Source organism: Topomyia yanbarensis, chromosome 2 (genome assembly GCF_030247195.1).
Source record: "Topomyia yanbarensis strain Yona2022 chromosome 2, ASM3024719v1, whole genome shotgun sequence".
NCBI lineage: Eukaryota > Metazoa > Arthropoda > Insecta > Diptera > Culicidae > Topomyia > Topomyia yanbarensis.
Window position 1 is genome coordinate 71,583,949 of NC_080671.1, and position 23,570 is coordinate 71,607,518.

General features: G+C 35.3%; 1 protein-coding gene across 1 annotated transcript in view; it reads left to right on the forward strand.

Annotated features, from left to right (window-relative positions):
• The window catches only part of LOC131678418 (proton-coupled zinc antiporter SLC30A2-like), a 109,688-nt gene that overhangs the window by 71,471 nt on the left and 14,647 nt on the right, over positions 1-23,570 (forward strand). The window contains exon 5 of the mRNA XM_058958570.1: positions 1,463-1,642. Coding sequence (XP_058814553.1) covers positions 1,463-1,642 — 180 coding nt within the window. The remainder of the gene's footprint in view (positions 1-1,462; positions 1,643-23,570) is intronic.

Consider the following 23,570-nt stretch of genomic DNA (forward strand, 5'->3'; position numbering starts at 1 on the left):
TTGCTTCGATTGTGGCTAAGTATCACGCTTTTCTACCACAGTAAATCCGTTCCGGGTGGTTCTGTAGTCGCAGTCTCAATTTTCTTGTCTAACTAGTTTTACGTTATCGGGATTGTTTGAGGAAGTAGCGAGTGTGGCACAGCAGTTACTGTGATGGGGAACTTCCCCGGAGAGCTTAGGGCGTCAAACGTATTTTATCCGAAGATGCAGTACTGCTCTTTGTTTGTCTCAATCTGTAATATTTAATGAAGATAAGATTTTCCATACACCGAACAGTGAAAAACTTTATTACATTGCAGGTTAATCCGGAGATTAGAACTATAATAAGAAATAATTCATATAGAAGTATTGAAATAAATCTTGCTTTATTCTTTCGGCTTATCCGATGTCTACGAGATTACTGTAATCTAATTGTTCCAGAAAAATTTGCGGAGACGTTCAAAAATTCAACCATGTTGTTTTTTAATCTGTTTTATGCAATATAGTAAAAAGTGGAAGATAATTTGTTTTGTTTCATGACAACTATATTCGAAGTGAATCTTGCGGAAAAAAATGTTTCAAAGATTTTCCACATACTGTTTCAAGTCAACCGCTTATAGTTCAACCAACGTTCTATCAGTTGAAAATCGTTGAAAAACATCAACTTTCATGTGTTTGGCATGTTAGCCTCCGGAATAACCCCTTTTTGTTCTGTTGAAGGTGCACAATAGTTTACGTTCGCATTTGAGAGGTTCGGAACAGCGGGTGTATGTGTGTGTGATTGTTGATCCTAAATCCTTGAACTTTGCGTTGAAAGCCAATTTGGCGTATAAAGGAAATAGGATTGCATTTGTATCCTGGGGGGTTCAACTTTTTCTTCTCGCCTATACTGCGGTACAGCATCGGCTGCTGTACTCTCTTCTGGTAGAGCTCGTTCCAGTCCATTTCGGTGTATTGCTGGCGTATACATTTTAAAGTTGTTTTCCGTTCACAATTTTTCTCTTCATGACAATGGATAGCTCGTTAGGGTGGCTTGAATTAATTGTGTTTGTTTGCCTAAGAAGAATAAAATCTAATAGATTCTCGACGAACATATGATTACGGATTTTAAGCTTTGAATGAAAATTTGGGAAACGGCTACTTACCAATCACAGATGCTGATAGCAAACAAAAGAGAAAAGTTTTCTCTATCATTAAGTGCTGTGAACTGTGTTCAGTCAGTAACGATTTGTCCGGAATTTCCGTACGATGAGAATTTTGACAGATGGCTTTTACGCCGTAATCATATGTTTGCCGAGAATTATGTTCGTCCAAGAGATGCTGCTGGATTGTGCTATCTAAATATCTCAGGTAATTTGTGAGTCACTCTAATGAAACATTCCTACAGATAGAAAGCAGAAGAGGCCTCCACACGTATCCTTGAAAATAGTTTGATAACGAACACTGTTTCATTCACTGTTTTTGTTCACTTTTCTCCCCGCAGGTTATCATTCGGATGGCATCGGGCCGAGGTGATTGGAGCTCTGACGTCGGTCCTAATGATTTGGGTCGTGACAGCGATTCTGTTCTATATGGCCATCATGAGAACGATTGAACGGAACTTCGAGCTGGATGGGAAGGTGATGCTGATCACTTCCGGATTGGGGATTCTCGTGAATATCATGTAAGTGCAAATGAACGAGTAAGGCTACATAAGAAGAGTTGATGCACCCGAATCGTAATACTTGCTAATTACTACGAGGGATCGGTGTAATTTATTTTGATTACTGGCTGTGCATTTTAAATTTTGTAATCCCCTGATGAACATTTGATCGATTTCTGATTGATTGCAAAACGGGATACAGTCGAATGTCAGTTTTCGCAGTACTAAATTAAACAATTTTCGTTCGGTTACATGTAACTCTTTATTTGGTAACGCTTTTTGCCAAAATTGGTATACTGCCCATTATCTAGAAATGTTGATAAACAATATTCTTCCGACCCACAATAAGGTAAATAAAAATTCTAGTGGTCTGGTTATGCAATCTGGCGGTTTAGATTTTTTAATAAAGCTTTGGTTTTGATCTAGATAGCGCGAACCTGATCAAGATCAATTCTATCTTTTGAAAGAAGCATCCTAGAATGTTAAGTTCTTTATCAAAGAGACATTTCTACTCCAAAAGAACTGGAGATGGTTCTGTGTAGAAATACATAAAAAATATTTCGAAAATTATTTTTGAAGAATTTTACATTCATAATTAGATCAATTAGAAAAAAAAATTAACGGTTTCTTTAATAAATATGTTTATTTCCAAATTTTTGCATCTTGGCACCTCTGTTCCCTTTTCTGTACAGACATTAGAAAAAAATACTTAGTAAGTATATGGTGCCAGATCATGCAACTGAACCATGAACTCCCATCGTCCATATACATGGGGACCTTGATTTTAGTGTAGTTACAATCAACCACGTATTTTAACCTATAATGCAAAATTCAGCTTTTCACACAGGCCAATTTGTTGAATGTTATCAGCACTGCATTCCTGACATGGTCGAACTGGATAAAGGAACTTTCCGTCAACCAAAGCTTCTTATTCACCATCATTAAATGTTCCACATCACTCTTAGGGTTGTTCACCTTCTTTTTGCGTTTTAAATATTTCTAATGCGCTGTAGCGGGGATAAAGAATTGAAGTGACCAACTAGGCAAAAACATGACTGAAGAATGTGTGCTTATGCTGATAAGTCACTTTAACAGAGAAGCACGATATTGTTTGCGAAATAACGATGCATAATTTATATCCATTATTTTCTTGAAATTCAAAGTTTTTGCCTTTATGTCATGCTTAGCAATTCTTTCGATTGAAAGAAATATTTAAAAATTACTATGTTTAGAAGTGCGTAATTTGTAAATGATCTAGCCTTTAGTTGGCTAAATGTTAGTATTACCTGAAGACAACGTTTCAAACAAACGAAAATGAATTTGAAGAGTCAGTATAGACTCGCATACGCAGTTGTTTTAAAAATTTTTATTTTTATTATAAACCAGTCACCAACGTTGCCAACATTTTTTTCAAAAAACTGAAACCTTTCTAGAAAAAAAAACTGGAAAAAACTGGATGCTCGGAAAAAAACCTACTTTACCCTTGTAATGTTTAAATCAACGATTCAATGAACGTAAACAAGTATGTTCTAAACCTTTTATCGAAAATTTGAGTCTATTTTTTGATATTGTTGTCCAAATTAAAAAATATTAAAACATTTGAATTTGAATGTAATTCTAATAGTTACAGTCGAATTATACTGTTTTGAAGGTTTTCAATCTACACATCCACAAAATCCTAAATTTAAGACCATTTGCTAAACTTGAGGATTCATCAAAATATGTTTGACACATGTGCTGCCACCTTTATGTTTTAGTAAAATTCATTTGAAATCGAATCAAAATGTACATTCCTGTACCGTTTTACTCACAAGTGGTATAAAAAGAGTTCTGGTAACAGTGGATTAAAATCTTATTCTGCGGCAGTCTGCATCATCCCATCGTTTGCTTGAAAATTCTGTGAATCAAGTTACAATTTGTAAGAAAGAAAACTAAATAAATAAATATTAAAAAACTGGATAAAGTTGGCTTTCAAAAAACTGGAAGATTTTTCCGATTGTCTGTTTGACTGGATGTTGTAAAAAAAACTGGAAGAATCCAGTTTAAACTGGAAGGTTGGCATCGCTGCCAGTCACAATTACCGACAAAATCGATGCATTCTCTTCACAGTTTTTGAGTTATTATTAGGATCCATTCAATTTCTTGCTTGATCTTGTGTTAGGTGTAACTCTCTGCTCTAACAGTATTACGCGTGAGTTGGCAAACTAGCTCGTAACGAACGAGCTCGAGTTATGCGTTCTTCTCTTGATGAAATACCGAATTCGCTAGGCTCACTATGTTATGCAACTGAGCTTGAAAACGAAAACACAGAACCGGGTCAGAGCAATTAAAGCCGGCTCGTAAAGTTTAAAGAAATGCTTTTTGATCATTAGAGCGATGAGTTTGGAAAAGCCTTTATACAAACATCTTAAGTTTTAACGACACACCGACGACTGTCCCGGAGTTCTTTGGTTGGTGGCCGAATTAAATAGAGTAGGCACTGCGACGGACTTTGTTGATCTAGAACCAGTTTTAATTTCTTTGAATAGTCGAATAAAGCACGATATTCGCTCTTGGGCTACATTCGAACCTGTCAGCTATTGACATAGCTTGCAGACTTGTGTTCAAACTATTTTTTCTCCCGGATGTGAATCTAAAAATGTTTAATAATTTGTTGCATTTTTCCAAGCACAATTCAAGAATTTAGTTAGAGAACTACCCCTTTCCTATCCTACCAAGAAAATTGTGAGATGGCATGGCAAGACACAATTCTCCGAAAACATGGACAACATGCAAATAAAGCCAATTTTGTCTGATTACTGATTCATAGATTGGTTTAACAGACTCACATACATACAATATGAAATAATTATTATAGACAATTTCCGTTAAAATCCGATGTGATCACCAATTGTAACAGTAACTCCACTCAATTATTTTTAACCATACACAAAAACGATGGGTCCCAAAATTGTGAATAAAGTAAGGCACTTCTGTAACAATCACGTTTTCACGTTACAAAAATCATTTGTTTTTTAATTATGTTAAACTTCTCTTGACGAATTTCGCGCTAAATCGTATTCAGAGTTGGCAGCACCCTCTCAGATTTTAACGAAACTTTCTGTACATGAAGGCTTTGACAAAAAAGGCTCTTTGTAATTTTTCAGTGTAGGAGTCGATGAAGAATTTTTGCAATATTTTTATTCAAAAATTTAACTAATTTTGTGAAAATCACTCCTACAACATTTTTTTTGTATATGTCCTTTATAGACTGCAGCCATTTGAAAAAATGGTAAAAAAAGTTTGACCCCTTTCAAAAGACAGTTTAGATCATTTTTGGAAAAACAAAGTTTGTACCACTTAACCTCGTACGAGGAAAAAACTTGTCTATATACCCGCCCGGAAGGTAGAGATTGATGGTGTAGTCAGAGGCCTTAATTGCGAAGTATGGGGTTCGCTCCTTCAAGGACCCTTTACTTCGGCCAGTAAAAATTATAAATCGCAAGAAATTGCGTTCAGGAAAAATCAAGGAGTATATAAAAACAACTTATTTTCCATCAGCTTCATTTCGAACCTTTCGTTGAATCTGCTCTTCCAAACTTTAATCTTTTGAATGGGGCTAGTTTACCTGTTCGCCTTTTTTGCTGCGAGGCATGAACTACCGTCGTTGCAAACAATTGGACCTAGTCGTTATTGAAGAAACAAGACATACTTGATACTTGATGGGCAACTATTCGCTTCGGTGAATCTACGCCGAAGAATTCTCCTCCACTGGACCCGGTCCTGGGCCAATCTCTTCCAGTCACCCTGGACATTGAGTGCTTTTGGGTCCTCTTCCACTGCAAACAGCCATCGTGTACGCGGCCTGCCACCGAGTCGTCGGCCTCTTCCCGGTTCTCAATTGAATATTATCTTCTCCTGTCGTTTTTCCGGCATTCGTGCCACATGACTAGCCCACCGTAGCCTGCCGTTTTTTATTAGCTTGACAATATCCACTCCTTTATATACTTGGTATAACTCCTGATTCATGCAACGCCAAGACACGCTGTGGAAAATCCGAAAAGAATCAACGACCATGCCCACATCGTTGCAGTTACAGGAAGCTCTCCGTTTGATGGAGCATGGAAAGCACTGTGCGTATTTCCTGGCGAAAATATGGGAGTTTTTGAGTACTTCATCTGCAAAATCATAGCTATTTACTTTTTTTTCCCTTTTTTATTTCGACTATGTCAGTCACATTTTCTTTTTTACATTTTTGTAGTTATGCTACCTACGCTGGACTCCCATTAGCAGAAGACAAAAATTAAGCCCGTAAGACCCTTGACACCCTTGCTCTCACTTGAGTGCTATGGCTCTAATTTTCATAACTTTCCATTATCTCTAGCTAATTAAATGTCGTTAAAATGTAAAAAAAAATATAGAAATTTACCTTAGTTTGAGTTCTTTCGCAGTGCTCCATTCCGGGTAATGAGAAGGCTAACACTTGGATTAAAATGATAATGAGAAGGTGGACATTTAGGCATTAGAAGGTGATATTTATTAAAGATCGCGTAGCTGTAACGAATTTTTAAATTTTTCTTCTCAGAGGACGCTCGAAAATTGCCAAATTTCGTGGAGCGATGGAAGTTCAGGAATCCCAAAGGTATCAACAAACCTTGGTCCAAGAGAATGGATGAGGGTCATGACTTTATTCAGGTGATATCTCGGGTCATGTACAATTATTATACGTAGAATGCCAATCTCCGCCGTATTGGTGTCGTCTCTGCGCCTGTGGTGGCGGTTATCGCGATATTAAACGTGTTGTCTGGTCGTGCACTAAGTGTTCTAGTACCAGATCTCCGTTAAACGAATCCCTTCGGCCTCGTTCCAGTCCAGTCCGAGATGCTATACTAAATTCGTTACTGATACCTGTTGAATGTATCAGGCAACTAGCAGTTGGGGAATTTGATTCTGAGATGCTTATGACTTTCATTTGTTTAGTTTTCGTTAAAAATACACTAAAAAAATTTAGTTTGTACAAGGAAAAGTTTTATCAAATAACTTTTTTTTCCTGGAAAGTGCCCAACTTGAATTTTTGGCGGTAGGTAGGGAACATAATTATCTATCTTGAAACAAACTTTCATCCAAATCAAAGATGGGATTTTTTTAATAAATCGACTTTAAATTTTTTAAATCGATTTTCAATTTGATTTTTGACTAATTTTGTGAAAATCACTCCTACAACATTTTTGTGTAGGATTTGTCATTTGTAGACTACAGCTATTTGAAAAAAATTGGTAAAAAAAAGTTTGACCCTTTTCAAAAGACAGTTTAGATCATTTTTGGAAAAACGAAGTATGCAAAGTGGCTTTCTGTAACAAAGTTATCATGCACTGAAAGCTTCAATGAAACCTGAGAGGGTCCTGGCAACATTTGTAACGTCATGTACCGTAAACCGGGGTGGCTTTGATCATCGGGGTGACTTTGATCACACGAAACTTTTTTCGGAGATTGCTTATTAAACCAGAATAGTCTACCGAATCATTTTAGTTTGAAATTATTTTTACTCTAAACTTATGAAATACTGGTGTGTTATACTTTTTGAGTATTTTGTTCGGTTTTTGGGTACAAAAACTACAAAAAACCGAAATTTGACTTTACCTTATTTTTACGAAGCTTCATAAAGTGTCTATTTTTTATGAAACAAATAAATCTCAGATTTGAGCAAGAGTAATAAATTACAAGAGAGATTTTATTTTCCTTTAGAGTGGGATTTACCAAATTTACTTTTAAGAGTTTGTTTAATTTAAATACAATTTTTTTGTGAAACTAGTTGGAAATCATTTCAAATTTTTTTAAGCTAAAACTCGCAACTTTTTTTTATTGTTCGATATCCCAACGTGTTAAAATGGATGAAACATTTTGTACATTGATAAAGCACTGAAATAAAACAATTTTAGCAGTTTTAAAGGTTTTCAGACTCTTTTATTCTAGTTGGACGCAAATTATACGAATTTTGGTAACTCGAATTTTACAGTACATTGAATACTTTGTATAATACCAATTAACATCTATTTAACAATGAGTATCTTTCCAGAATTAGTTTAAACAAACATTTGAATGAAAAACACTGACATCAATAACTTAATGTGGGTGAACATGCAGGTTATCAAAGTCACCCCGGAATACGAAAACGGACATCAACTTGAAATCATTTTTGAAAAAATAGCTGTAAGCGGACAATTTTAGGTGAAACCATCCAATCTTGTGCTCCTTACATCAGTACATGTTTTAAAAATATTAAACTTGAAAAAAATGTGTTGCGTCTAAAAATATGTAATGATTGCTTCGAAAAGTGATCAATGTCACCCCGGTTTAAGGTATACATATATTCTGGGCGAGCTGGTTTTGTTGGAAACACAAATAGTTTCATGAATATGATGTTTGTTATTAATTATTTCTGGAATTGATCACGGTTTCCGTAAATCAAGAAATCGTGATCTTCTTTGCATAGATTTTTGGACAATTTTTTTCCGTGTACCTAAAACTTACTCTACTCAAATCGCTGATACTCCCTATTGCCAACGTACGGCTATGAGTTTCAAGCATTGAACATATCAACGAATACCCGACATGTTTGAACGAAGAGCTCAAATTTCTACTTAATTGCAGTTACCAGGTTTCATTTTGACTAATTAATGCGAGGTTAATTTCTCAGGAACCCCCGCGCTACCAAAACAACCGCATATCACATGATATCAATGAACGTAAAATTGGATTTTCATTTCTACTGTGAATTCAGAATGTTTACAGTAGGTTTGTGTGTGTGTCCAGTAGGCAGAGGCCGAAAGTAGGATCATCGTATTAATTTGGTACGTATATCAACCGGCTGATGATAGCGGCCAGTGGCAATATAAGGTACTTACCGTCCACGTTGGTAAGTTTACTGGCAGCCCCTAGGGAACGTGATATTAAAATTCCGACTTCTCGTATAAATTAGACCATCGAAAGTGGAATAGCGCTAGGTCCATTGGATTGGTACCGTGGACTAGAACGTTTGCCGCAGTCCTAGTTTTACATTTCGATTGCGCCCCGAGAGTATGTATGTGTGTTGGTGATTGTATTTACAGCTCGGTCGAGAATGATGGTGCAGCTTTCGTTCGACGAGCTTCGGTACACTTTTTTTAACCACGTGCTGCTACCGCTCCTGCCGCTGACCGGTCACACGGGTGCTGGAACGGCGGTTGGATCGTTGACGAGGGTGCGATTAAATAGCATTAGAAAGTTGATTACAGGAAGATAATCCTTCATTTGTTGAACTAATGGGTGGCATTAGAGTATGGCCGTGCGGTCCGCGGCGCTGCTCGGCTGGTTGGACGAGGTATCATTTGTGTAGGGTGGCACTTTCGGTAGCTTTGTGGTGACCAGGATTTACCACTGGCTTATTGTGACGACGCTAGAGTAAACTCGGTAATTCTTCTTTGAAATTGAGGAATTAAATACTTGGAGCATGAGACGATATTTTTTGGAGCTTAAATAAATAAATGGTGACTTGTACCTTCCATCTATTTCGAAGCTGAATGAACCCGATAGAAGCTTTGAAACAAGATTTATTGACTGTCTTTTCATGTGTGGTTTGAAGATTTGAATAATAATTAATACATGTGGAAAAATGCAGATTTGGTGTCCTATTTTGAACCTATTTTTGAACAAATGTGCTGCCAATTTTAAACCAAATGGGATTAATACAATTCTAGACAGAAGTCAAAATCGACAATAATTTAAATTTCAAAATAGTTTTCCAGCTGACTTCAAGCTTAAAATTGTTCAATGATACTAAAGACAATTCTGACCTATACTCTTTAATCAAGCAATGGATTTTACATATTGTCCTCTTGAATTAAAACTAGACACGGTAGTATTGATATTTATCCTTCTTTTTACTAATTAAAAACAAGCTCTCACTTCCCTACGCAATCATAGCCAGTGTCTATTCCTACACATAGAGCTATTCCACACTGTCACTTATCCACGAATCATTGCTCCCAGGATAGTCATGTATCGATCACACTCCGCAAGTGAAGGGTGTGCGTAGACATGTCATCATTAGGTGACACGCTACATTTATTATTCATTGTCTCACGTCTGGAGCCCGCTACATCTTGGGCTTTAGGGTTGGAGCTGCATACAAGCACCCTTGACTCTAGTCAGAACGCTTCTCGCGCGCCGTAAGCCAAAGTTCAATAAAGTTCAAGAGAGTGTGCCATTTAGTTGAACCAGACGGTAGAACAATAGATGGGTGGAGAAGAAATACCGTAGGGAACTAGGCTATTTCAAAAAGATTTCATACCTTTTGTGATGAGAAATGTGCCAAAGGACCTAGTTTCAAGATTATAATATGATTTATTTGCATTTCTTCACATCTGTACGAATATCACCTACCGGCAATGTTCAGGTCGCCATCAACAATTTTCCTAATTAATGTCGATGTGGCTTTGAATGAATAGAAATTCCTTCATCGTGCATTTCGTAATTAAAAACGATACAATCATGCGGTATTACCTGCACCAAGCCTCTCATCAATATTCACACTTTCACCATCACACGGGGATAATCGCATAACCTCCCTCCATGATAGTGCGATATGCAATGAAGACCAGCACCGTACCGCTCGCACACAGCATGGCATAGTCCAGAACGGGTCGAACCATAGCTCTCGCGAGATAATCTGTTGCTCATCTGCTGACGTCAACAATAGCGCGGTCGCCCCGGTCGATCGGTGTGACTTGCAGTGTGCTTTATAGTGTGACTTTCTCGTTTGATTCCTTTCACTTTATGCGGAGGCCTTTTCACGGCTCGATGCTTTGGTCTTCCATTACACTAGACCAGCTAGGAGAGGTTAGGGTCTGGTATGCTTTGTCTAGCGTTGTACTAGAGTTCTTTTGATGTGCACCTGTGCTTCGTTGGACTGATCTGTGCATGACACCAGTACCAGGGATGTGTGTTAATGCGATGCATTAATCGCAATAATTTCAATGCTATTCTGTAGATTCGTTAATTTTTACTGCTGGTACAGGTAATCTTCGATACAACGTACCCTCGATATAATGTACCCTCGATACAGCGTCACTCGGTATAACGTACATTTTTCCTCGATATAACGTACATATTTTTTAGTTTATTTTTCAGGTCCAAATTTCTCTTCAATTACGCAATTCAATACGTTACACACAATCTTAAAACGTACTAATTGGACTTCTAATGAGCATTTTAGGAATTGGCTCTTCATTGAAGGTTGCGAGAGCGATTTTTTTCAATTTCATTTGCGTATGATCGTAATTTATTAAAACCAATCATTTATCTCAATAAATTATTCAAGATCAGTTAAGTTCTAACTGAAAACTAAAATTGATAATATTTGTGTGACCATTGTTGGTTGGTTTCGGGACTGCGGAATCTTATTCTCTGGGCCGAATGGCAATATTTAAGTTCCACGGCATACTGTACCACAAAAAGTGTGAGAGATCTTATTTGTAGTTATACGGCCACTGTGCACGCTTTACGATCGGTTTGGGGTATTTAGGAAACCAATTAGCGGACTGAAATATCTTTAGAAATTCTTGAATCGTGGATACAAGTGGATCTTTATACTCTATTCTAATGATTAAAGTTCATAAGTTGCTTTTATTTTATGAGGCGCAGACGGTGGGAATATTAAAAAAACACTTTAGGAGCCCAGACAGAATAATTATGACTAATGACTTAATAATTAGGAAAGGAGTCAGAATAAGAATGTTTTCGGGGGTTGAGATAGCGTAGTTGGTAAATCGATTGCCTTGTACGCAGCTCACCTGGGTTCAATTCGCAACCCTGAACACTGTGTTAGGGATTTTTCAAAAGAGATTTCTCTAACCCGACAAAGAGGCAAATGACCCTAAGGTTAAAACCTCTGTAATCAAAATAAAGAAAAGAATATTTTCACTAAATTTAATTCATATAAGAAAAAAATTGATTGCGGCATCTTTTTTTCTGGAACCACTATAATTTTCTTATTAGAAAAGTTGTTTCGCACTGCTAGGTAAGTTAGATTTTGAAAATTAGTTACGCGTTATCAAAATTCTACACAATAAAGTACCATGAACAACAATTCTTTGAACATTTTGCATGCTTCGATATAACGTACAATTCGATATAACGTACAATTTTTAAACCGAGATGTACGTTATATCGAAGTTTACCTGTATTATTCTAAGGATACAAAACCCTAACTAGCATTTCGTTGATGATTGAAACTAAATTACACTTTCTAGTTGTATAATCATGCAAACAAAATATGTTAAATATAAAATGAAACGAAAATATAGACCTGTGATGGTCCTCATAAAATTCTCTGGTCGTGAAAAGCATATTTGAGAATCACAATGTCAAAGCAGCCTTCAAATGCTTTTAAAAGCCCAGCAATATTTTTACAATAGGTTTACAGGCAATGCTTTACAACATTTCAGAATACACTAGCCTAAAAATACACATGAATACCAAAGTATATCTTTATTTCTATTTAATATCATTACAAATAACATTTTCGATACAAATTATATCCATCTAATACAACCTGCCCCTGGATGGTGTACTTCCAGACCAAAGATAAGCTTTTAACAGCATCAATATATCGCATCTTCTAAGGGACCGTTCATAAACCACGTAGACCGAAATTTGAGAATTTTTAGCCCCCCCCCCCCCCCTCCCCCCTTGTAGACCTTAGTAGACTTTTAGCAAACCCCCCCCCCACGCCAAAAGTCTACGCAGACTTTTATTTTTTTATTCGCGGGAAGAAGCACATTGTAATGTTCAATTCAAAATTAGCGTTCAGATTTATTTCAAGCTTTTTAAATATTGAAGAAAGGTTTTTCACATTTGTTTTTGTCTATGATTGATCAAATCAATTAATACCAATTCAAGGTGCTTTCCAATGTTTGTGTAGCGGAATACTTTTTTTCAAGGTTTGTCACTCAAGTGTATGTAAAAAGATATATTGCTATAATTAGTTAAAATTTTGGTCGAAGTGCGAGCTACACCAACAATGCAGAATTGCTAAACACTTTTTGAGCCTTACTGGTGCATTCAAAATTGTTAAATTATAAGAAACAATTACAAAATAATACTGTCGATGTGCACTATCATCTAGATTAAAATAATAAACCAAACATGCACACAAATTTCACTTTTCGTGAACAAATTTCAATATTTCTAAGATAATAAGATAATCTAAATTGCCTTATTTGAACGAAGCTATTTAAATCTTCCCAAAAATATTTATTTTTCTTGTGTGATTAATAGCCGTATCACCTGAAAGTATTATCGCAAAGTATCAAAGTTTAACTCCGAATGTTTTCAAAGATAAATATAGTAAAACCGATTTGCACGGAGTTGCGTAGGGTCAAGACGTAAAATTTAACGGGTGTTTAAAGATTTTGTAATCAGTGTAAATGATTGCAAACGAAGCTGATTAACTCGAGTAAACACTTTGTTGTAAAAGTTTAACTACACTACTGCTTTAACCACCGAAATCAATAAATAAAATTTTTTTTAAAAAACCATTTAATCGGGTGTTTTGTTGTTACAATGATGGTTTTAATGCTTAACTTTGACCATTTTTTAACTTTTTATGGTTCATGCATTTAATGGTCCATGCATGTCTGCTAACTAGTGGTGTTTCAGATGATTTCACAGTCAAAACCTTCCGACGAGAGGAGTTTTTGGCGATCGTCTTTGGAACTGTCATTTTGTATTATTCATAGATCAAAACTATATCAAAATATACGCAAGAAACAACAACGTGAGAGGTTGTCCAAAAAAAAATCGTGGGTTCTGGGTTGAGTGGTCGCTTAACGAGTAGTTACCTTAATAGCCTCGAAGTTTCTGCATAAATACTGAATAGACCGATATTTTGAATACAACTCTCTTTAAATCCCATTTATAATTAGTAATACGAGAATAACAAAAAATAAAAGTCTACGTAGACTTTTTCAAAGACCCCCCCCCCTCCCCCCTCGTAGACAAACGTAGACTTTTGCCAGACTCCCCGTCCCCCCTATGAGGCTACGTGGTTTATGAACGGCCCCTAACTAAATAATACTCGACCGTGAACGATATTGCCATGGTCCGACCAGATTAATGTATGTTATCTGTCAACAACCTTGAGTAGGTAAATATGATTGTTCGCTGCTAGCTGTTTACGAAGAAGTATCTTGTCTACGTACCCGCCCGTGAAGTAGAGATTGATGGTGTAATCCTAATAATCGACAACGGTCTTCGTATGGTGGCAGGTTAAGCGGCAATTGACGTAACGCATGAATCTGCGCTCGACAGCTTTAATTCTTTGGCTCCTGGTAGGTGCAGCACTGCGGAAAATTTTCCAACACGCCACTGTGGTGCTCCCTGCTCAGGAGATTTCAATTGTTCTGATGCAACAGTGCAGCAGCGAAAAACGCACTTTTAAGGATCTTTCATAGTTAATGACTTATTTAAGAAAATATTTTCTGACGCTTTTGTGTACCTCATTTAATTGTATTCTGGATGCCAGAACACTAAAACTGTTTGTGGCATCAAAAGTAAGACGAGTGATCAGATAAATAAGTGATTTTGTGTGATAATATTCTGATAGAAGATAACGGTTGGAAATTGATTTTTTGTGATTTTATTTGTATTAACTATGTCTAGCTAGTCTAAATAGCAACACATATAGTGCACTATTTGTAAGAAGTGAGCAAATTTTACGAGTGTGGTTGGAATAGTTAATTACCAACCCATCATAAGTTTTTGATACATGGTTCGTAGACCGTCAAGCATATGTGCCTTTACTAACCTAAATCTAAAAAATGAATAAATGAAATCCCTAAACATACATGTAGGGGCAAAGACTCAAATCGGGTAATGAATTAATACTTTCACTAGTGTGCACGCTCATTCGATTTTCGCTGACGTCATCGCCGCGCCGCACTGTGTCGCCTAGCCGGAAAAAAACCTCAAAATTCTATTTTAATTTTTTCATGATTTAACATTTTTCTGTTTGTAAACAGGTTGAATGGAATTCTCAAAATATTAAGTCTTGAGGACGAAAGCTAGATTAGAAAAAACTGTAATCAAGCCTAAGTTTTTCAAATGAATATATATTTTTAGTTAAGATTCCGATTAGGGTCAAACTGGTTTCATTTGAAAGGTTATTCGGTGGACTTATACTTGCTATTCGATTTAGCCGATACATGTATTTCTTTTTCTTGACATGAAGAACACATAAAAAATCGAGCATCAAATGGAAATTGTAGTGTTCAAAGTGGCTGTACTTTTTTTTAAATAGTTCGAAAACATCGCTTGTTATTAAAGACACTTGAAAATTAGTGTAATTTCCGAAAATGAATATTTTGTTATGATTTTCATGATATGTCTGAAGGAGACGCATGGTAGTGTTTGATTATCCAGGCTTTGTAATGCAATTTATAGATGTCTCTTAGCATTATAAACAGTTGAAAAATTGTGCATTCTGCTAAAAATTGACCACACCAAATTTTTTGAAAATGAATTTTTAGATATAGTGCACTTTATATTCGTAAATGATGAATTTTCAAACCATCCTTAGTGCCAAAATATTGAGATAAATGAAATTAACATCAAGTATGAATTCAACACCACTAAATTACCCCAATGCACAGTGGTCCGAATCCAGAATTTAGGATGACGAAAAACATTTGTGACTAAATTACTGGCTCTAGAGATTTCATGTCTTCGGAACAAATAATCTGTGTCAATTGCGGAATCTTTTGAGGTGGGTGACATTAGGGTGGTCCTTATTGTTTGTACGATCTGAAAATTGTTTTCGAAATAAGAAGAGATAGTACAATGAAGTGTTCCGCAAAATTGTAGTACAACCTTTTTCAAGCAACTTTGCTAAGGACGTCATATTTGTAACTTTAATGGTTTTAATTTTACAGCTATTAAAATGTTGTGTGATAGGGTATCCCTAATAAAATCAGTTTTTTCGTTATAACTTTTTAAATAATTTTTTTCCGTCAATAGCGTCTTCACAAAACTTTTAGTGCTTATTGAGTCAAATATTATTTATATAGACATATTTGAGATAGCCCATTTAGTTCAAAAGTTATGAGCATTTTTAGCAAAAAAAACACAACCTTTTCAAATGTTGATATCTTAAAATGGAGCAAGTGAAATTGATCTCTTCTTTTTGCATTCGAAAGACCACAATTGATAGTATGTTTTATGAAAAAAATCTCAGGGGTCATTTTTGTTTAACTCATTTTATTTTAGTTTGAATATTGAGAATATTACTACTATTTGTAACATTAAAAGGAAAACGGTCAGTGTAACCTAGCATCTATTTTTAAAATAAGATCAGATAGATAAACAAAATCTCAAATAAAACTGCCCGAGTGTGGCAAAGGGCCCACTGAGTTGTTGTTTCTAATGTAGTCGTGTATCAATCCATCTGAACAGCGGAGAACGTAGTGTGATGTTTGGCTAGCCATCCTAGTCACACATATTTTAATTTACAGTATCAACTTTGTTAGCTATTTTCGGAAAATTTATGAATAAGAGAAACGAAAGATGTTAAAATCGAAAAATAAAGATAGGTATTCTAAAGTTAATCATTCGTAAACTTAGAACAGAAAGCTAGAGCTACGCAGGATCATATGGGCATGATCGAAAGGAAATGTTAAGAATCGGTGGTCGATGACGACGTTTTAAGAAGGAAACACCAAAGTGGCGTGTTGGAAAGACGACAAATCGTCAAAGAAAAGATCGAGCGTTCGAATTAATGAGCCATTACCCAGTGGAGGCAATTCCAATGATGACAACGCGACAAGAAAAGTTTTTGATGAATGGAGTTTGTGAGATCACGGGTTTGAATGCAGATTTATTGGATCAATTAGGTATCATTCTCGCCGTTATCAATAGCAAAGCAAAAATAAACGCCCAAGTTTTTGCATGCTATTTGGAAGCAACGAGAATGATTTACGATCACAAGTACGGTTGGTTCCTCTATCTGCAACCCTTCATTAACTTTTGGTACGCGTACTTGGTTCGTCTATCGTCAAGCATGCTTTTCTTCTTGTTGGTAGCGTATGTTCCATGTTGATGTCCGAATCTTTTTCAAAAACAAAAATATTAAAAAACCAACACAATACTCTTGTTCAATATTAATTTCTACGTAAGAAACAACTCACTTGATGCTTTTTACGTTGATTAAATGTAATGTACTGAGGACGAAAGACAATTCGTTTCCGCAGAACAACACGCGAAAACACAAACGACGTCGTAACTAATACAGCTGCTTCACGGCAACAGCCGAAATGATAGTCGTCAACGATGCTCTCTACCGTGTATCTAATTCACGGAACACGAGCTACCTCTGCAATAACATTGAAAAGATACTGCCCTATACTTATTGTACACCCGTACCTGTTTGACCCCATTCTACTCTATGTATTTCTATGGTTTTCTCGAAACTTGCGGATAGACTTATTCCTCGTTTCTAAAGCCTTTTCACTGGGGCATTAGAAATGAGGAATAAGTCTATCGTAGTAAAACTCTAGTAAGAGAACTGCGGAGAGAAAAACAGCATTTTTGGCAACGTATGTCCCGGCATTGTATGGCAACACGTCCAATGTTATAAGGATAGGCAATGTTCGATTGGATCCCTTTTTTGACAGCTAAACGCGAATCCAATCGATACAAAATGGAGTCTCCGCAGTTCTCTTTCTAGAGTTTTTCTAGTCTATCGGCAAGTTTCGAGAAAACCATTCAAGAAAATTTAGCAGCGTTGCCAATATTGAAGATGTATGTATTAAAAAAATTGCTGCTTACTTCGGACCCTATGATCTTGTTGAAAAATAGGTCAAATAATGTTCCAGATTTCTAGATCTTCCGGATGCTACCCGGATCTTGATTACTCGTGACAAATTAACAGCATGCATGGGCCTTTCGCCGCACTTAAGCAGGGTGCTGGAAAGGTTTTCCGATTCCCAAATCGTCACTGTTGTGCTATCTTATGACAAACGCCATTTTGGGGCAAACTGAGTTAGATATGCCACATTACTTATCTGAAAAATCTCTACAAAGTGGCATTTTTAGAATTTTGAAATTCTACTTGGTTACTAAGATATAGCAAAAACCATGATGAGAAATTATTAGTTTTTTGCTTCAATTCACTATATCTTCAGATTTGCTCAAGTTATATTGAAGTTTTAGATGTTTTTATACGTAAAAATGTCTGAGGAACACAATGGCATAAAAATTTTCAAAAGAAAAATACACGAGTTGCGAGAAAAACACAGTTTAAGTTTTAAACTGAAAATATAGCATATTTGGCAACACTGCAACCAAAAGTTACTATTTTTTCTAGATTCCCTAACTCATTTCCTTCAAAATGCTTCCAACCGATTGTTTATAGACCAAATTAAACCAAAGATATGAATAAAAGTTTATAATTGGTGCTTTTTCTCTATGGAAAATTTTCCATGCACGATTATGACACGCCATACAAATTTTGTCATCAATACACACCTATGACACGTGTGAGTGCGACTTTTGTTTACATTTTTAGTAAAAACTCGCAATGCAGTTTACCGATCCTCGTAATATTTGGGAGATTAACACAGAATAGATAGAAGCTTGTCTTCTCTTAATTGGTTTTACCATTTATAAGTTACAAGATATTCAATCTCAAACTTTAAAAATCGTTTTTCTCGAAATGTGCTAAATGGCGCTTGTCATAAAATAGCACAACAGCGACGAAATGGATTCTACCATGGCTGTGACTAATAATAATTCAGCGGACTCTTCGCCACATTATGACGTAGTGCTGGAAAGGTTTTCCGCGGCTCAGGCGAAACGAAATACATCGGAAACAACTCAGCGGGCCCTTCGGCACACTCGAGAGGTTTTATTTGAGATGTTGTTTATCTATCTGATCTTATTTTAAAAATAGTTGCTAGGTTACACTGACCGTTTTACTTTTAATGCTACAAATAGTAGTAATATTCTCAATATTCAAACTAAAATAAAATGAGTTAAACAAAAATGACCTCTGAGATTTTTTTCATAAAACATACTACCAATTGTGGTCTTTCGAATGCAAAAAGAAGAAATAAATTTCACTTGCTTCATTTTAAGATATCAACATTTGAAAAGGTTGTGTTTTTTGCTAAAAATGCTCATAACTTTTGAACTAAATGAGCTATCTCAAATATGTCCATATAAATAATATTTGTCTCAATAAGCTATAAATGTTTTGTGAAGACGCTATTGACGGAAAAAAATTATTTAAAAGGTTATAACGAAAAAACTGATTTTGTTAGGGATACCCTATCACACAACATGTTAATAGCTGTAAAATTAAAACCATTAAAGTTACAAATATGACGTCCTCAGCAAAGTTGCTTGAAAAAGGTTGTACTACAATTTTGCGGAACACTTAATTGTTCTATCTCTTCTTATTTCGAAAATAATTTTCAGATCGTACAAACAATAAGGACCACCCTAATAGCACCCATCTCAAAAGATGCCCCAATTGACACAGATTATTTGTTCCGAAGACATGAAATCTCTAGAACCAGTAGTTTAGTCACAAATGTTTTTCGTCATCCTAAATTCTGGATTGGGACCACTGTGCAATGTGAACTTCTCATCAAATTCGGCGGCGGTCGGGAAGATGATCACTGCGCGCCGTCATCAACTGGCCTGATCGCATGAGTCATCCGCTAGTCGAACGAATGTGTGGTTGCTTCCCTCGTTGGTGTACGACCTATTCGAGCATCAGCTTCTTGAGATGACGGCGGTGTTCTTTCACGTTTCCGAATGCTCGCTTCACGGCTGACAGTGTTACTGCAAACAACCCTTATTGCACGGACAGACTTCGCCGTAGTCAACATCACAATTTCCTGGACACGTTTAGACTCTTCCGTCACGAGTAGACTTCCTACGCTTGTCGGTTCGAAACCTGGCTCCAGGGCAGGGGAAGCCCATAGACTCGCCGCCACTCTCCTAAGGTTCTTCGTTTCTCGGATCGGGTGCAAACTCTTCATACGTACAGCTTTGGCAAAATCGGCTTACACGTTCCAAACGACTGCGGTTTGAGACAGATAGTTGGCTCTACTCCACAGCATTATTTCGTTGAACATTCGCACCTCCAACCGTGACTTTCGGGATTCCAATTTTTGCCGTTGTTGTGAACCGGATAGCAGGCACCGTGATTCGCTCACATATAAACACCCAGACACCGAAACGCATGCGGCTTTTACCTTTTGTGACTTACCACGAACATTTTTCTTTTGCGCACGCACTATTGCTTCTAGTAGGACCTTATCAGGCCTCACCGGCCAAAGGCAAAACAGCACAGCAATGGAATGCAATCTTTTCGCTGCCGAAAGCAATTTTTTCTTACATGCATGTCTAGATGGCCGCGCACACTCGGCCATTCGATCGTCGTTCCACATCGAACTCAACCGAATGCCGTCACTTCCCTTACCTTAACTGTAACACATGTTTTCTGGTTGGTACCCAAGTAACAATTGAAATTTTATAGCACGCTACAAGTGCAATCTAAGTTTTATCAGTGGCTATAAAACTATCATAAAACCACAATTGTTACTAGGGTTTAGTTCAATTTTTGACTTTTAGCTCCACCAGGCTCTACTGATTCCTTTTATGGCCCTTAGTAATTGTGAAAATTTTGGTACCGATCGGTTGTGTCTACGGACCCCTCAAAAATTTCAAAGTTTATATGGAAATTAGTATGGGAAATCGAAAAAAATTGAAAATAAATTTAAAAAAAACCACCTCATCAATCAGTTCATGAGAACACTATATATTTCTAAAGGTATTCTTGAACTGAACACAATCGTGGAACATTTTAAGTTTGTGAAAATACGCTGAGAAAAGTTATTAACTAAAGAAGCAGCATGACTTCAAAACAAGTGCGTTTTATTATTAATCATAGCAACCCTGTTTGAAAAATTAAAACCATTGAAGTTCCAAATATGACGTTTTCCGAAAAGTTGCTTAGAAAAGGTTTTACTATAATTTTTCTGAACACATGCTTACTATATCTCAAGTTATTTCGAAAAAAATTTCAGATCATGTCAAAAATTAGGGTCACCCTAATGGCCAATATCTCAAAACATGCATAAGTTGATACAGATTATTTGATTCGAAGACAGAAGCTGAGGAATTCCACAAAGATCAGTCCGAAAATAATTAAAATCCTGATCGACCATCTTGGATTCCTATGAAACTTTACACATTTCATCGGCATGGAAGACTAAACATTTTCCACAATCAGTAAAATTATTTTGACTCAAGGACAATTTTTTAAAAGGGCGTGAACATACGTGAATTACTTTCAATTTTTTTGTTCGATTACTGTATTTTATACAGCAAAACTTTCTGAGGACGAGTTTAAGAGAATCAATATATATGTGCGAAAAAAATACACTGAAAAAAATGCGTCATTTTTCAAAAAACAAAAATTTGTGTTAAAATTTTAAATTACAAAAAACCCCTTTTTTCTTGTTTTTTTTTATATTTTGTCAATTAAAATCTCAAGGGAAAAGAAACATTTTGAATGTGATTGTATGATGGAGAACTTATCCGTAAAAAAGTTTTTCTAACAATAACTTTATACATGTTTTTAAATTTCATGCTAATTGACATACAAAACTGTAATTTTATTACAGAATACAAAACTTAGTCTTATTTTAAATCAAAATGCATTTAACGAAAATCTTCCTAAATGCTATAGTTTTCGAGATATTTGGAATTTTGTTCCAACAAAAACAGTTAATTCGTGTGATTATGCCCTTTTTAAAAGTAATTCGCGTTACCTCATCATAAAATGTAAAAAATCTAATGCTTATCGCTTTAAAGAAATTTTTTCAGTGTATTTGGATCATGGAGAAGCTTTCAATAAAAAAGTTTTCCTAACAACAACTTTTGACATATTTTTATAATTCATACAATTTGCAGTCAAAAATATAATTTTCTTTTTAAATATGATTCTAAACGCTATTTTAAATCAAAATGCTTATAACAAAAATTTTCTGAAATGTAGTAGTTCTCGAGATATTTCAAATTTTGTTTTAACAACATAATTATTTTGTTTTATTGCGACCTTTTCAGAAGTTATTCGCGTTTCTCCATCAAGAATAATAACTTTTTCAAAAGGCTCATAACATTTCCTGTAATTTCCTCTATGACATTAAGGTGTTATTGTAAACCATTTGAAAGCTATACGAAAACAATCAAAATACTATTCAACCAGGGGGGGGGGTTTCTAATTCAACTAAATAGTTCGATCATATTTTGGTTGTTTTCGTATAGCTTTCAAATGGTTTACAATATCACCTTAATGTCAAAGAGAAAGTTACTGGAAATGTTATGGGCCTTTTGAAAAAGTTATTATTCTTGATGGAAAAATGCGAATAACTTCTGAAAAGGTCATAAGAAAACAAAAGAATTGAGTTATTAAAACGAAATTTGAAATATCTCGAGATATCTACATTTCAGAAATTTTTTGTTAATAGCCTTTTGATTTAAAATAGCGTTTGAAATCATATTTAAAAAGAAAATTGTATTTTTGACTGCAAATTGTATGAATTATAAAAATATGTCAAAAGTTGTTGTTAGGAAAACTTTTTTATTGAAAGCTTCTCCATGATCCAAATACACTGAAAAAATTTCTTTAAAATGATAAGCATTAGATTTTTGACATTTTATGATGAGGTAACGCGAATAACTTTTAAAAAGGGCATAATCACACGAATTAACTGTTTTTGTTGGAACAAAATTCCAAATATCTCGAAAACTATAGCATTTAGGAAGATTTTCGTTAAATGCATTTTGATTTAAAATAAGACTAAGTTATGTATTCTGTAATAAAATTACAGTTTTGTATGTCAATTAGCATGAAATTTAAAAACATGTATAAAGATATTGTTAGAAAAACTTTTTTACCGATAAGTTCTCCATCATACAATAACATTCAAAATATTTCTTTTCTCTTTAGGTTTTTGTTTATAAAATATAAAAAATTAGAAAAAAATGGGTTTTTTCTCAATTTATATTTTAAACACAAATTTTTGTTTTTGTGAAAAATGACACAACATTTTTTTCAGTATATTTTTTCGCACATAAGTATTAATTCCCTGAAACTCGTTCTAAGAAAGTTTTGCTGTATAAAACATAGCAATCGAACAAAAAAAAAATTGAAATTTATGCACGCACTAATGTTTACACCCTTTTGAAAAATTGCTCTTGTATCAAAATATTGCAATTCTCAGAGAAAATATTGGATATTCATAAATCGAACACAACTTCAAAGTTTCGTTTGAATTGACGATGGTCATATTTTCTGGTCGGCCGGTTTCTCATGGAATCCCTCATCTCTAGAACCAATAGTTTAGTCACAAATATATTTGTCATTCTAACTTCTGAATTCGGACCACTGTGCAATGGACTGACGAGATATTTTACGATTAGCCGATAGATAATACGTATTCTCAATTATACAAAAAAAGAATTTTGACAAAAGTACTTGCTGGTACTTTGAATTTATAAACTGAGATTTTCCAATAAAAATAAATGTGTTTTTTTCGATTTGACACCAGATTTTGACATTTCATGGATTTCTAAAATATTTGTTGTATATAAAAAAATTAAAGCTGCATTTCCAAATTTAAGATCAACCATTTAAAATCAAATACATTTAACTGGGTTCGAACATATCCGATCTTCTTTCGAATCAAAGATGGTCCGAGAATTATTCCAATATTCCGCAAGACGCAAAAATATTCAGTTGTACTAGATATCTCGAAAGTTCGCCTAGATAAGCTCAGGATTGTGATATTTTGTCTAAAGCAAACAAATAACGTTACTGGTGACAAGACTTTTAAGAAAAACTAGCGCGTTTACATGTCCGCTC